The 12,818-nt window shown below is 43.1% G+C and overlaps 1 protein-coding gene across 6 annotated transcripts in view; it reads left to right on the top strand.

The window, feature by feature from the left end:
• The window catches only part of STX8 (syntaxin 8), a 176,802-nt gene that overhangs the window by 54,309 nt on the left and 109,675 nt on the right, over nucleotides 1–12,818 (top strand). The window contains exon 7 of one of the 6 annotated variants that reach the window (XM_075071738.1): nucleotides 4,372–4,516. The exons of the other annotated variants lie outside the window; for them this stretch is intronic. Within the exon in view, the coding sequence (XP_074927839.1) occupies nucleotides 4,372–4,415 (44 nt within the window). The 3' untranslated portion in view covers nucleotides 4,416–4,516. Of the gene's footprint in view, nucleotides 1–4,371; nucleotides 4,517–12,818 lie in introns of those variants that run through there. 6 annotated transcript variants of the gene reach the window in all.

The following is a 12,818-nucleotide window of genomic DNA, read 5'->3' as shown; positions in this document are numbered from 1 at the left end:
ACCTCTGCTGCTGTCATGGTGCTTCTGGCTGCCTCACTGAGGTCAGCTGGGGGCGCATGACAAAAACGGGAATAGAGTCAGTCCTACCTAAGAATATGGGGCAAGTGTACTAGAGACAGAGAGCACACCGCTCGGGTCAAGCCCTAGAGAGCCCGCAAACATGATATGCCATTCTAGGGGGTGCTCCTGCAACAACCCCACTCGTTGTTTCCCTCCTTCCCCAACCCTCTTGGCTACCGTAGCAGTGTCCCCCCCATTTGTGTGATGAAGTAATACAGAATGCAGGAATAGAAACACTGACTTTTTAGTGAGATAAAATGAGGGGAGGCAGCTCCCGCTGCTATATAGTCCAGGCAGGACAGAATCTTCATTAGACATGAAAGAGGGGTTGAGGCGCTCAGCTCCAGTTCTATGATGAGGACGGTTTTCAATCCTTCTGTACGACTGCTGGAATAACAGGGAGTCATTCCCATTTTCCCAGGTGCCCTGGTCGACCTCACCAAGGCCAGCCAGGAGCACTCACGGGATGATCATGAGGACGGATATCAGTCATTTTGCACCATCTCCCACCGGAAGGGAGGGATGCTGCTGTTCAGCGCTGCAGCACCCCATCTACCAGCAGCATGCGATAGACAGGGAGGCCAATACCGTCAGATTGCGGCCACACTAACCCTAATCCGACGTGGCAATACCGATTTCAGCGCTACTCCCCTTGTCGGGGAGGAGTACAGAAATCGGTTTTAAGAGCCCTTTTTATCGATATAAAGGGCTTCATTGTGTGGACGGGTGCAGGGTTAATTCAGTTTAACACTGCTAAATTCGGCTTAAACACGTAGTGTAGACCAAGCCTCAGTCTATAAGGTGCCACAGGACTCTTTGCTGCTATTCCTTAATCGTGATTCATACATGTAAGTGCTATTGTGTTTGCTCATCTGACCAAAAATGATTAAATGTCATTTTTGGAAAGATGGTCTCTTGCCTAAGTCTGACCAAGCTGCTGAAAATAGTAATGCATCCAAGATTCTTAAGAGTCTTGTGTCATATTGTAATTTCGATCACCTTCCGAGGTTGGGAGAGGAATAGGAGGAGGTGCTAAGTATGTTCTTGCCAAGATTGCGCTTACAAGCAATAAGTCTAGATCTGCTATCAGTCAAAGGGCCTCTATGATCAGACATCTTGATTTCATTGGGGCACGCTTGAGTTTTAATGGGATTTCACGTCATTCCTTACCCAAGAACTATGGTAATCAGTATTCTAGAAATAGGGTGTTTGCCAGCTGGACTGTATCCCTGGGATTGCTGTTCTGATTTGCTTGGACATCCAGTGCGTGTATGTTATTTTGTTGGAAGCTGCAGTGGAGAACAAAACAGAAACGGTACCAAGAGAAGTTACTTTTGCTGATGTTCAAAGAAAGACCTAGGACTCTAATCACGTTGGTTAGCAGTGTGAGGGGTGGGAGATAAATGATGACAGTTCCCATCATCAGTGCCAACTTTGGCCTTGGAAAATTTTCTTCACGTCCTCTATTTGTGATAAGGAAGAAGAAAAGCATGGAATAGATCAAGTAAGTAGCCCCTGGCCCTTTTGGTGAGGCAATCACAATGCAATAATTTTGGGGAATGCTTTCAGAAACTCTGAATGCTGTTTGTTTTACCCTCCTAGAGATGTTGTTTTTCACTGTGGGATACTCATATGAGTGTACAGTATTGCAAACATACATTATTTAAAGTGGACAGGGTTATCTGTGTTTGCTGCTAGTGTTTTTATTAGTCAGGAGAATCTTCTAAATGTTGTGGATCTCTGTATGAATAGCCACTATGTTGTTAAGTGAAAAGTTCCAAAGGATTTTTTTCTGAAGAATTGATCTGTCTTTATTATCTTAATTTAACTTAACAGAGAACACCTTTGCATAATTGAAAGTTAAGAAATGTTAAGGATCAAATTTTCCAAAAAGGAAAAAGCTTGAAAATTCAGAGTTAAGGTTTTTATAAACATAAAATTTGCCCATGGACCTACAATTTTGTGCACTTATCCATGTGACAAAGGGACAAATTGTATACTAGTATAAATACATGGGCTTCAGTAGAGCTATGCTAACAGAGAATTTAGCCCAGAATTATGTCTGTAACTACTGCAGTTATTGTCTGCGCTTATCACCTTCCCTTTATCAACAGTAATGGAAAATGTTGTAACTGGAACTTTAACAATGTTGCTGCTGTTGCAAGAACCAGAATAGAATCAAGCTTTATGTTTGGATCGTTGCAGAGCCCTTCCAGCTAATGAGACTAATCAGTACTAGAATACATGCAGTGAATCCTCAAATGGATGGCTCAGGATTGATGATAGGAAATAGGTTCATTTTTTCCTCTTGGTCACCTATGCAGATCCAGGTTTATTAGTCAGCAAAGGCTATTACCATTTTCAGATGCATATGAAGTGGATCAGTCTACAAGGTCCCAGTTGATACTAATTAACTGCCAATCTGACCCTGTGGAGTGAGTGGGAATTAAGACTGACAAAGATTCTTTGTTGACTCAGTTTGGTAGGACAGTGTGGAGAAAAGTCCCTGCTGCTGCCTCTCCTGTACCCATTCTGTAGACAAATAGGATGACAGTCTTGAGGGTTGTCAATCCAACACTTTCCATTATAATTAAATCCACTCCTTTTAACTGAACCAGTCTGCTGTCTCTGAAAGCTGTAGGGCTATTTATTGCTGAGACGCTTCACTACAATGGTGATGGATGCTGTCAAAACCCCGAATGTAGATGGAAATGAGCTCTTGATTTTTCATCAGTAGGATTGTCAAGGCCTGTAAGTAGCCTGGCACACAATACAGTGTGTGTCAGAAACTACTCTGTCTAGCACATGATTGTTAATGACTAGAATTATAGTAGAGGCCTTAGCTGAAATTAGGGCTGTACATATACCTAGTAAGAGACAGTCCCTGTTCTAAAGATCATACAACCTAAATAAGACAAGGTGGTGGTGGGGGAGAAAGGAACTATTACCTGTGGCACAGAGAGATTAAGTGACTTGTCCAAAGTCATACAGGAAATTGTGACAGAGGTGGGAATTGAACCCAGACCTCCTGAGTCCCAGTTCCATATCTTGACCAGAAGCCCATCCTTCCTTTCTGGTACAGCTATTTCCCTCTCATCCAGCAAACATTTGTGTGATGAACTAGCTCCCTTTACAGGTTGTTTTCATGGCTATTGTACACAGTGGAACCTCAGAGTTACAAACTGACCAGTCAACCACACCCTCATTTGGAACCAGAAGTACACAATCAGGCAGCAGCAGAGATCAAAAAAAAATTAAGCTAATACAGTGTAATACTGTGTTAAATTGGCAAAGAGTTCTGTGGCACCTTATAGACTAACAAATGTATTGGAGCATGAGCTTTCGTGGGTGAATACCCACTTCGTCAGATGCATGTGATACTGTGTTAAATGTAAACTATTAAAAAAAGGGGGAGGGGAGCATTTTTCTTCTGTATAGTAAAGTTTTGAAGCTGTATTGAGTCAGTGTTCAGTTTTAAACTTTTGACAGCACAACCGTAACTTTAGTTCAGAGTTACAAATATTTCAGAGTTATGAACAATCTCCATTCCCGAGATGTTCGTAACTCAACAGTTCTACAGTAATTAGAAGTGGAATCCTGAAGTGGTTTTACATTTCTGAATATTAAGAGCATTATTTTATAGTCAAAACCAATTAACATTGTATACAGAGAATATGTCTGAGCTCTGAATACTAAAAATTTGTAGTTGGGGGTATTATCTCATTGTTAGCATTAGCTTGGTAAATAAGGAATGATTTAAGATATTCTTAACTTTTAAAATGTTAACAATCTTATTTAAACAATATTTGTTTCCTTCATTTTGGGTCTGATCCTGCAAAACATGGAGTTTCTTCTGAAAGGGGCTGAGTTCTCTCAGCTCCCCTTGTCACTGGGATTTGAGGGTGTTCAGGAGCTGCTCAGCACCTTTCAGGATCAGACTTCAAATAATCTCTTGAGAGGCACATGGTTCTAATGTTGAAGTTTAAAATAACCGTAACCCATGGAGTGACTGACTTCAGGCAGCGGTTAATTTTTATCTAGCCTCCCTGAGCTTGCAGTCTGAGAGCAGAATTGCCTTCTGTTTAATTACGGAATCTTTCTGTATATTAATGTGTATTGTTTAATTAGAACTAACCTGATATGGGGAAAAAAATTAACACTCTGTGTCAGAGAATTTTTTGTTCTGAATCATCTCATTTACAGAGTACACAATCTCAATATAAGAAATGTCAGAATGAAGGTTGCCAGGTCCCCTTGTGCGTATGTATTATGATAGTCTTTGATAACATAGTCACTTTTTTTTTTCCATAGGATCCCTTTCTCATTCAGTGTTCAGGATGAATGGTGCTCAGTGAAAGAGCAGCTATTTGTGGTGTCTGTTTTAGCGTCATTGTTAAATGGGTGGCCCCACATATCCGATTGTTTTCAAAACATTAATAAATTTATTTTCAAGGAATGTCAGTGAGGTGAGGAGGTGGTACTATTCCAGTTTTACAGAGAAATTAAGATCAGAAGTGTCCACCAATTTTGGGTGCTTAGTTTGAGATGCCTGGGACCTAAATTTTTCATGGTGCTTAAATGTTAGCTGTTACGTTCAAAGCGCAGCTCCTATTGACTTCAGCTTGCAGCTGTGGGTACTTGGGGCTTCAACCAGTCAGACCTATGTTTTCAAGGTGGGGACCCAGCGAATGAGGAACACACAATTAGTGACCACCTGTGAAAAGTTTGGTTTAAGTGATGTGCCTAGCAACTCACAGGAACTCTGTGGCAGAGGCAGGAGAAGAATCCAGTTCTCCCTGTCACTATGCAACTGTCTTAACCACAAGACCATCCTTTCTTTTCCTGAAGCCCCCCATCACTCATATTGCACATACCCACACATATACTGCTACCTCGATATAACACCACCCGATATAACACAAATTTTGATATAACACGGTAAAGCAGTGCTCTGGGGGGAGCAGGGGAGCTGCGCACGCCGGTGGAGCAAAGCAAGTTCAATATAACACGGTTTCACCTATAATGCGGTAAGACTTTTTGGCTCCCAAGGACAGAGTTATATCAACGTAGAGGTGTACATACACCTCCCCGACCCTCCCTCCCTCCCCACACAATATGTGGAGTCCATCTTTTTTCTCCTTCAGCATTTGTGCTGCTTTATTTAGTGCTTAAAGAAACAGATAACCACCAAAGCACAAACTGGATGAAGATAAAAGCATTACATTTCTGAAGCTTGACTGGTCTGCTCCATACTAATACATACACACAGGGAATCTGTCTGGCCTCTTGGCAGAGTTAACTTTTTTCCTTGAATAGTTCAGGCTGTAAAATAATTGTTCAACATTTGTCTTCTCAATTATGTGGATTTTTCCATGGTTAGTCAGCCTCTAACTCACCCATCCCATTGTGTATGGAGGGAGTTGTCTCCCTCCTCCCATCTTGAAGATGACCAGCAGTGCATAAGAGAGACTGGTTGTGTAACATTGTTTTATTTCCTTAAGATCGATAAAGAAGCCCCAAAAGGTTTCTTCAAAGATTTTCGCCCTTCTTGTTCTTTATACCTTAAGCATCAGGACAGTCAGGTCTTACCTTTGGCTTTGCTGCAGAGCTTATTGGTGGTTCTCAGATATGAATGGCAAGCTTAATCTGCCATTTAAGAAAAGAGCTTTTTCCCAACTGTTTGGTCAGGTTTTTGAGTTAATTTTTTTTTAATGAAACCAATAGCCCCCCGATTTTGAATAGTGTGGATAAAATAATTGTAGTGGCACTATCCACCTGGTTATCTCTTTAATGCCAGTCTCCTTATGGCTTTTGATGGACTGATCTGGGTTCATTTGGATTAGCTCAGCAGGATGTAACTTTCTTATTCTCTTCCCAGTTAAACTTGGTGGTGCGTCCACCTCTTCACTCCTTCCTGGCGGGATCACCGGGGCATCTTGGAAGAAAAATTCTAACCACAGGGTTACCCCAAGCCAGATAGTTGCAGACTCTCAGGAATAACTTAAACACACACAATATAGTCAACAGAGAAATTGTATTGAACAGCAAAAGATATAACAGGGTAATCCAGTTTTTTTCAGGTCACCTGTGCCCTCCCCATGCTGATAATAGCAATGAATTTCCCCACTTGTGATCTGATATAGCAAGAATAAAATTTTGTGTCTCATTGGTAAGTGTTCTCCAGGGGAGCCCTTCATGATCTGGGACAATCTCTTCTGTAGCACCAATAAACAGTTTAGCTGACTTGGTTCAGCACAGCCCAAAAGGCTCACATGTGGGATAAGATGGCAAGTCCCTCCACAGGTTTAATAAACAGTAGGTAATAAAAGCCCTTACTCCTGGCTCGAGGATGCAATTCAGGGAATGGGGCGGGGTGTTTCCCAAACAATTTATCTGCTTATTTAACCATAAGATGGTGCCCTCACAATCCTGTGAATGATCCTCAGGTTTACAGCTGAATCTGGACTCCTCAGAGGAGTTGGCAGGTGTTCTCTTCAGACAGGAATCAGGCTGCTTCTGTTCCCAAGATTTCCCCTCGCCATAAAGGGACAGAGGGATCAGGGTGCAGATGATGATAACAGTCCTAAAAACTCCTAAACTCCTAATCTCCTACCGTAGAACTCGGATACAGTCATAGTAGGCAGGCAACCCTGACCCAGCAAGGGTAGCACTTGCCACTTGGTAACTGATTTATCTAGGGAGCTGAAGGTCTACTTCAGCCGGACTGGATAGGGAGTTTTCCCTGTAAACTGGGAGTTATGTTGAGCAGGGAAAGGACCAAGTTTAGGGGTATTGCTTCAGGACACTCAGAGGCCAGTTTTGAGGGGGACCCTGTGTGCACCTTGGGACGCACAAGCTCACCAAACTGCAAGTCCTACCCTTTCTGGCTGGCTCCACACTCTCCCCAGATAACTTCTTTCTTCTCACAGTTCTCCCGAGGAGGGCATCTCATTGAGGACCTTTTGTAATAGGTCTGGCTAGTCTACTTTCCTGAGCGTTTTCTTGTTCATCGTTTGACTCTCACCCCACTTTCGCTCAGACACTGCTCCTCCTCTGAGCTGGTCGGTCGCTTGAAATAGTGTCTCTGCTCTCCCCCTCTTGCTTGCCTGGCAAGCTGTCTCTGCTCTTGGTCCCCTAACATCCCAGGGACAGCATGCCCCTCCCTGAGTTATTGGCACACAGACACCCAGGCAAGCTCCATGGGGGATACATAATGTTCTCTGTTAATTTCACTTGATAGTTACCATCTCATTTTCCCTAATGCCACCAGCTTCACAGCCAGCCATAGTCTTCCAGGAAGGGCAGAGGGTCAATGAGCAGACAAGACCTGGATTACTATTTTGTGTGTTGTTTTTCTTTTTTACACTCATCCCTCCTCTTTTTATGATGTCTGAAGGGTGGCTTTTGTGTGAAAAGCTAGGAAAAGACTAAAATAACTAGCCTTTTTGATCATCTCCCTCACAGATGCCTTGATCTCAGGCATCCAGCTTATGCTCCTTGGGCACAGGCTGTCTGGTGTTTCTCTAAAGGCAGGGAAGTGTTCCAGACTGGGTTCCAATTCCTCTCCTATCTGTCCCACTCACTGGGTCTGATTGATCCTCCTGTGGATTTCCTTCTGAGTCTCACGCCTCTGAGTGCTCTGATAACGGTACGTTAGATGTCAAGTAGTCAGTGTTCTTAAATGATTAGTATTTATTATACAACCCCTTTCAAGGCTCTGTTTAAAGAGATGCTGTTACACAAAAAGAACGTGACACTTTCTTGGGCCTATTTGCTTAAGATAATTTACAAACGGGAGGGCTGTGGAATAAGCTAGGAGAGTTTTTCCTTGTAAAAGGTATATTGCTGTAATGGAGACCCTCAGTTCTCTCTGCCGTTTACTTAGGGGACTTGTGCAAATGTGGATCCATCTGCTACCTAGAGGATCAGTCTTCATGGCTTACTTACATAAGTCCTGATGGATGTTTAAATGTTCAGCAACAGGGGAGAGTCAAGACTGGTGGGGACCATTTGCCATTGCATCATGATGATTTCATCAAGTGGGCTGTTGGGTGCTTAACACCCATTTAATGGATTTCGCAGATGGCTTTGACTTTCCTGCAAGCTTAGGTGGTTACAACATAGAGGAAGGAACCCACATCCCTGGTCATTCGATCATCGTGAGATGTTACTGGAACCAGTAAGGACATTTTGAAGTCAGTTACCCATTAAGCCGTGAGTCAGTTTGTGAACTGTACCTGTTGGATTCTCCTGTATTTCACACTGACCCTATGAAAATAGGCAAAGAACTGCAATCAAGTGTTTTATTTTGTAATAGAAAAGTCCTCAGAAATCCTATATCCTGGATTATGAGAAGAGCAGTCACCTTATGCTGCTATGCAAGCTTGTGTTCTGGAATTCATACTGCCTGGAAGTTAGAAGGCCTGGTTGAGAGGTGTTGAACAGTTCTAGGAGTTGTCTTACTGTGTCTTTTCTTTAAGTCTTTGGATTATCTTTTTATGCAAAAAATGGAAACCTGTGCACATCTTGGAATATCAAACAGACGTTTTATCTTTTGGTTCATATGCATTACTGCTTCCCAAAAGAGCTGTGACTCTGCTGGGGGTGGTGGTGGTGTGTGTCTGCTCAATGAGTTGCAAGTAAGGAGAGAGCAGTGTTTAAATGGTTGAATTGCAATCCTGCAGGTGAGTGGCCTGTATATTGGGAATGTTAGCAGAAATATTTTAGTGTCTTTTCTGAGCATAGGTGGATTCCTCAGTTCATTTCCCCCTTATCTGCATCACAACAAAATCTGAGTCCAGAATGAAAGTGAGAGGTTACTTTCAATCTAATGGTAGAATAGGGATGAGGGGGAGGAGAGGGAAGGAAGAAAGAAAGAGATCCCGGCTTTTTCAAAGTTCGTATCCTGTCATCTCCTTAATCACTAATCAGAGTGTGTAGTTTTTCAAGCATGGTATTGCACAATCCTTTAGAGCAAACAGAAGAGCTGACCATTATCATTTTTGCCTTGACTCAAAGCCCCAACGACTATTACTAACGTTGCAGACAAAGTAGGTAAGGTGGTAATAAAAAACACCCATATCTTCTGTTGGTGAAAGGTACAGACTTGCAAGCTGTACAGAGCTCTCTTTAAGGTATGAGGAAGAAAATCAGAGTGAGCTAAATATAAGTTGGGACAAATTGTTAAATAATGCATGTTGTAGGTGGACACTTGAAATGAAATGGGCAATTGAGGGTTAGAATGTTTTATAAACAAGGGGTTTGAAGTGGGCAATTAAGGGGAGCAGGCAATGTTAGTGTGTTATAAATTGTTTTAATAAGCCATAAAACCAGCGTCCCTGTTGAGTCCATGGTTTTTCCTGTCTAGCAGAGTTACATATTTAAGTTCTCAGGCTCTTGAAGGTGTTGTACTCATTTCCCTTGAGGACGAGTATTGAAAGATCAGATGTGGAGTGATCACTATGAAAAGTGTTTGTCCCAAGGTGATATGGTGTTTTTCTTTTTATCATTTTTCTGTGCAAGTTCATTTGAGGATGTAATGATTGGCTGGTTTCACCCACATAGTTGTTGTGGCATTATTAATGTTTTTCTTTTCATTTGTTGAACACTAACTTTGTACTTGGCCACTGTACAAATATCCAAGAGAAGCAGTCTCTGTCCCATGGCCTTATAATGTAAATGGAAGGACAGTGGGCAACAATTTAGATGCACAAAGCATTTCGTGACCAAAAGGTGGATTCTTCACCCAGTTTTGCAGCAGTGTTTGAAACAGTAGAGCTACAGAGCTCCACTGATAAGCTTTGTGGGACAAGTTGTTGTGAGGAGGGTTTTCACAGCCTTCCACAGCAACACTGGGGAGGAAGTTCCAGGAAAGGGCAGCATAAAAGGAGGGCCAGAGAGAAGTGACACAATCCAAAAGGAGTTCCTGAGATGGAAGGTATGTATTGAGGATCGAGGTCAGCAGGAGGTGGAGAGAGATGTAGGGTACCGCAGAGTTGTGCAGAGCTTGAAATCTACAGGGAAGCATTTAAACTTGATGTAGAAAGTGAGATGGTGTTAGCAGGATTCCGTTAGACGGCTGATATGGTTCAGACCCGGTTGAGTTAGGAACGTCCCTCCAGACTGACGTTCAGACCGTTCCAGCCCATTTCCATCACTGAGCAATTCCCAAAAGCAGAACTATGGCGGCTATGTCAAAAATTGATCCCCTGTAATGTTTACCAATTGCCAGACAGTTAGAATTCTTCCCTGGTCCCTTCTACAATAAATAAATGTAACATATGGAAGCACTTTAGTAATCAGCGCCTCACTGGAGCAGAAAGCTGAACTAAATGACTTCTTGTAATGTTCCAACCAGAGAGAAATAAAGCAGGATAAAATTGGATATTGCACTAACATCTTATGCATAAACACAACTCTTCGCTGTGCAAGACTTGAATAGAAGATACAGATTTCCTGCTTGTTTAAATAGCACATAATATTAGTAGAGATCTGCTTTCGGAAAGAGCTTTGAAAATGGCAGGTAATGCTAAGCTAAACTCAAACACTGAAATGGCACCATGAGTAGCGATTTCTAGATTAAGCATATAAAAAATTAATTGCTGCTAGACATCTGTAGAATTAGAGCAGCACTGGACACCAGTATTTGCTTAAACTAGATTGATTATTTCAGTTGTAAACGTAATTGAGGTTAATGTGACCAGGACACTAGGCTCTTTCCAATAATTTCCTTCTGTTGCCACCCCCACCAGTCAGCTCCGCTGGGCATGTCAGTGTAGATAATTCTGCTGGTAGCCTCAGGCATTTCGAGTATAATGTGTGTGGAGTTTTTTGTGGGTGGTGGTTTTTTTTAATACCACTTAGGTAGTAGTAAATGCTACAGACAGTTTATCAAGGGCTAGCATGGTTCTCTGTTATGCCATAGACAATGGTGATCCCTTGTTCTGGAAGCAGACAAAACTAAATCATGCCCCCTGCTCACTCCCAGCAGAGCATAATCTTGTAGGTAACATTGCAACATGTCATGGCAAAGTAGATTCCTGGTCAGCTCAGATCACGGCATCTTTGTTCAAGCATCAGGGTGGAAACGCATTCTGAAATATAAGTCCTACAAATATGCAGATTGCAGTGTCCTGAAATAGGCTGTAATGTGGGAATGAAACTAAAGGCGACAATAACTTAAGGCAGCCAGCTATCATTTATCGAGCCAGCTGATGTATGTCCCCAGGGAGCACGTGACAGAAAATTTCAGTGCCCCTGATGCATTATATAGGCAGCACAGATAGAGGCCTGTAGGAAAGCTGCTCAACCCTTCCCATTATGGATATGTCTATACATAGTATATTTGCATGAGCCTCCCAGCCCCGGCCGACTGACTCAAGCTATGGGGCTTGCACTAGCACTCTACAAATAACTGGACAGCCCGTGCTTTGAAGTTGCGGTTTGGGATGGAGCTCAGGCTCTGAAGTTTAGGGAGATTGATGGACTTCAGAGCCACAACTTCAAAGCACGGGCTGTCCAGCTAGTTTCAAAGCACTACTGTGAGCCCCAATAGCCTGAGACTGTTAACCCGGGCTTGGAGACTCGCTCCAAAATGTTTTGTAGCTGCATCCTATCGAGCCCTGTTTTCAGTGGCTTGCAACTTTTCCAAACTTCAACTATTTGGATTGAAATTTTCCATGCTGGATGTCTGCCTCAGGCTGTTTTTTTGAAAAGTTGGAGGCATTTTTCAGAACGAGGTTTTGGGAAAAAAATTCATTGTTTTAACCAGGTTAAATTCTTACCATTTTGTTGAGGTGCCTTGGCTTCTCCATGCTTTGGAACAGGGGCTTGAAATTGGCATGGGATGACCCTACTGCCAGTGAGGTGCCTTTTTTTCTCCTCCTCTTCTTATATGGTATCTCCACTACTGGAGGTTTGCAACTATTCTATATGATTTTCTGCTAATCTCTGTGGATGAATACTCCTTTTAATCCAGCCAGGATACCAAGTTGTCCATCTGTCACGGAGTCACAGGCCCGATGCTCTGGGACTGCTCTATATGAAGCCAGACTCTCCTCAGGGCATGCTGCCCAAGGCAAAAAGCCTCCTCAGCTATGTCCTTCCTGGGTCTGACCTCCGAGCATCCAGCACCCCTATTCTCATTGTGCGCTTTGCACAGCCGGTCCACCTGAACGGGGTCTCTGAGAAAACCAGAGAGGCTCTGCACCCCAACTCTGCAGTCAGCAGTTACTCTCAGCCAGCGAGTAAAACAGTCAGTTTGTTAGTTGACAGGAACACAGCATAGAACAGATCTTGTTAGCACAGACATCAGTGACTTTCAGCAAAGTCCATCTTGGAGGAACCCTGGGCCAAACACCTTGGATTCCCCTCTTCTCCAAGTCCTCCACAGCAGACTGCCTTGGACCCAGCTGCCTGGTCTCTGACACGCCCATTGTCCCTCCTCTGGTCTTTGTCCTGCTTCCCGGGCAAAGTGTTACCTGGTTCTCAAGTTACGAAGGGTGCCATCCGTTGCTTACGTTCAGGCAACTGGACAGCCTCACCTGCCCCTGAGGGCCTCAGCAAAAGTCAGACACCCATATTCCCACCACCTAGGCATTGGTGCAGTACACAGGGAAACTGAGGTACACACAGTATTAATACAAGACTGTAAGACTCACATATAACATAACAAGGGGGAAAACCTGCCTTGTCACACCATCCAAGATAATTTTTTTCTGCCATGTGTTCTTCTGCCATCAACTTTCCCTTCCAGTGCC

This window comes from Chelonoidis abingdonii, chromosome 13 (genome assembly GCF_003597395.2).
Source record: "Chelonoidis abingdonii isolate Lonesome George chromosome 13, CheloAbing_2.0, whole genome shotgun sequence".
In the NCBI taxonomy this organism is placed as follows: domain Eukaryota; kingdom Metazoa; phylum Chordata; order Testudines; family Testudinidae; genus Chelonoidis; species Chelonoidis abingdonii.
The sequence above is the reverse complement of the archived record's forward strand: the minus strand, read 5'-3'. Positions and strand labels throughout refer to the sequence as shown.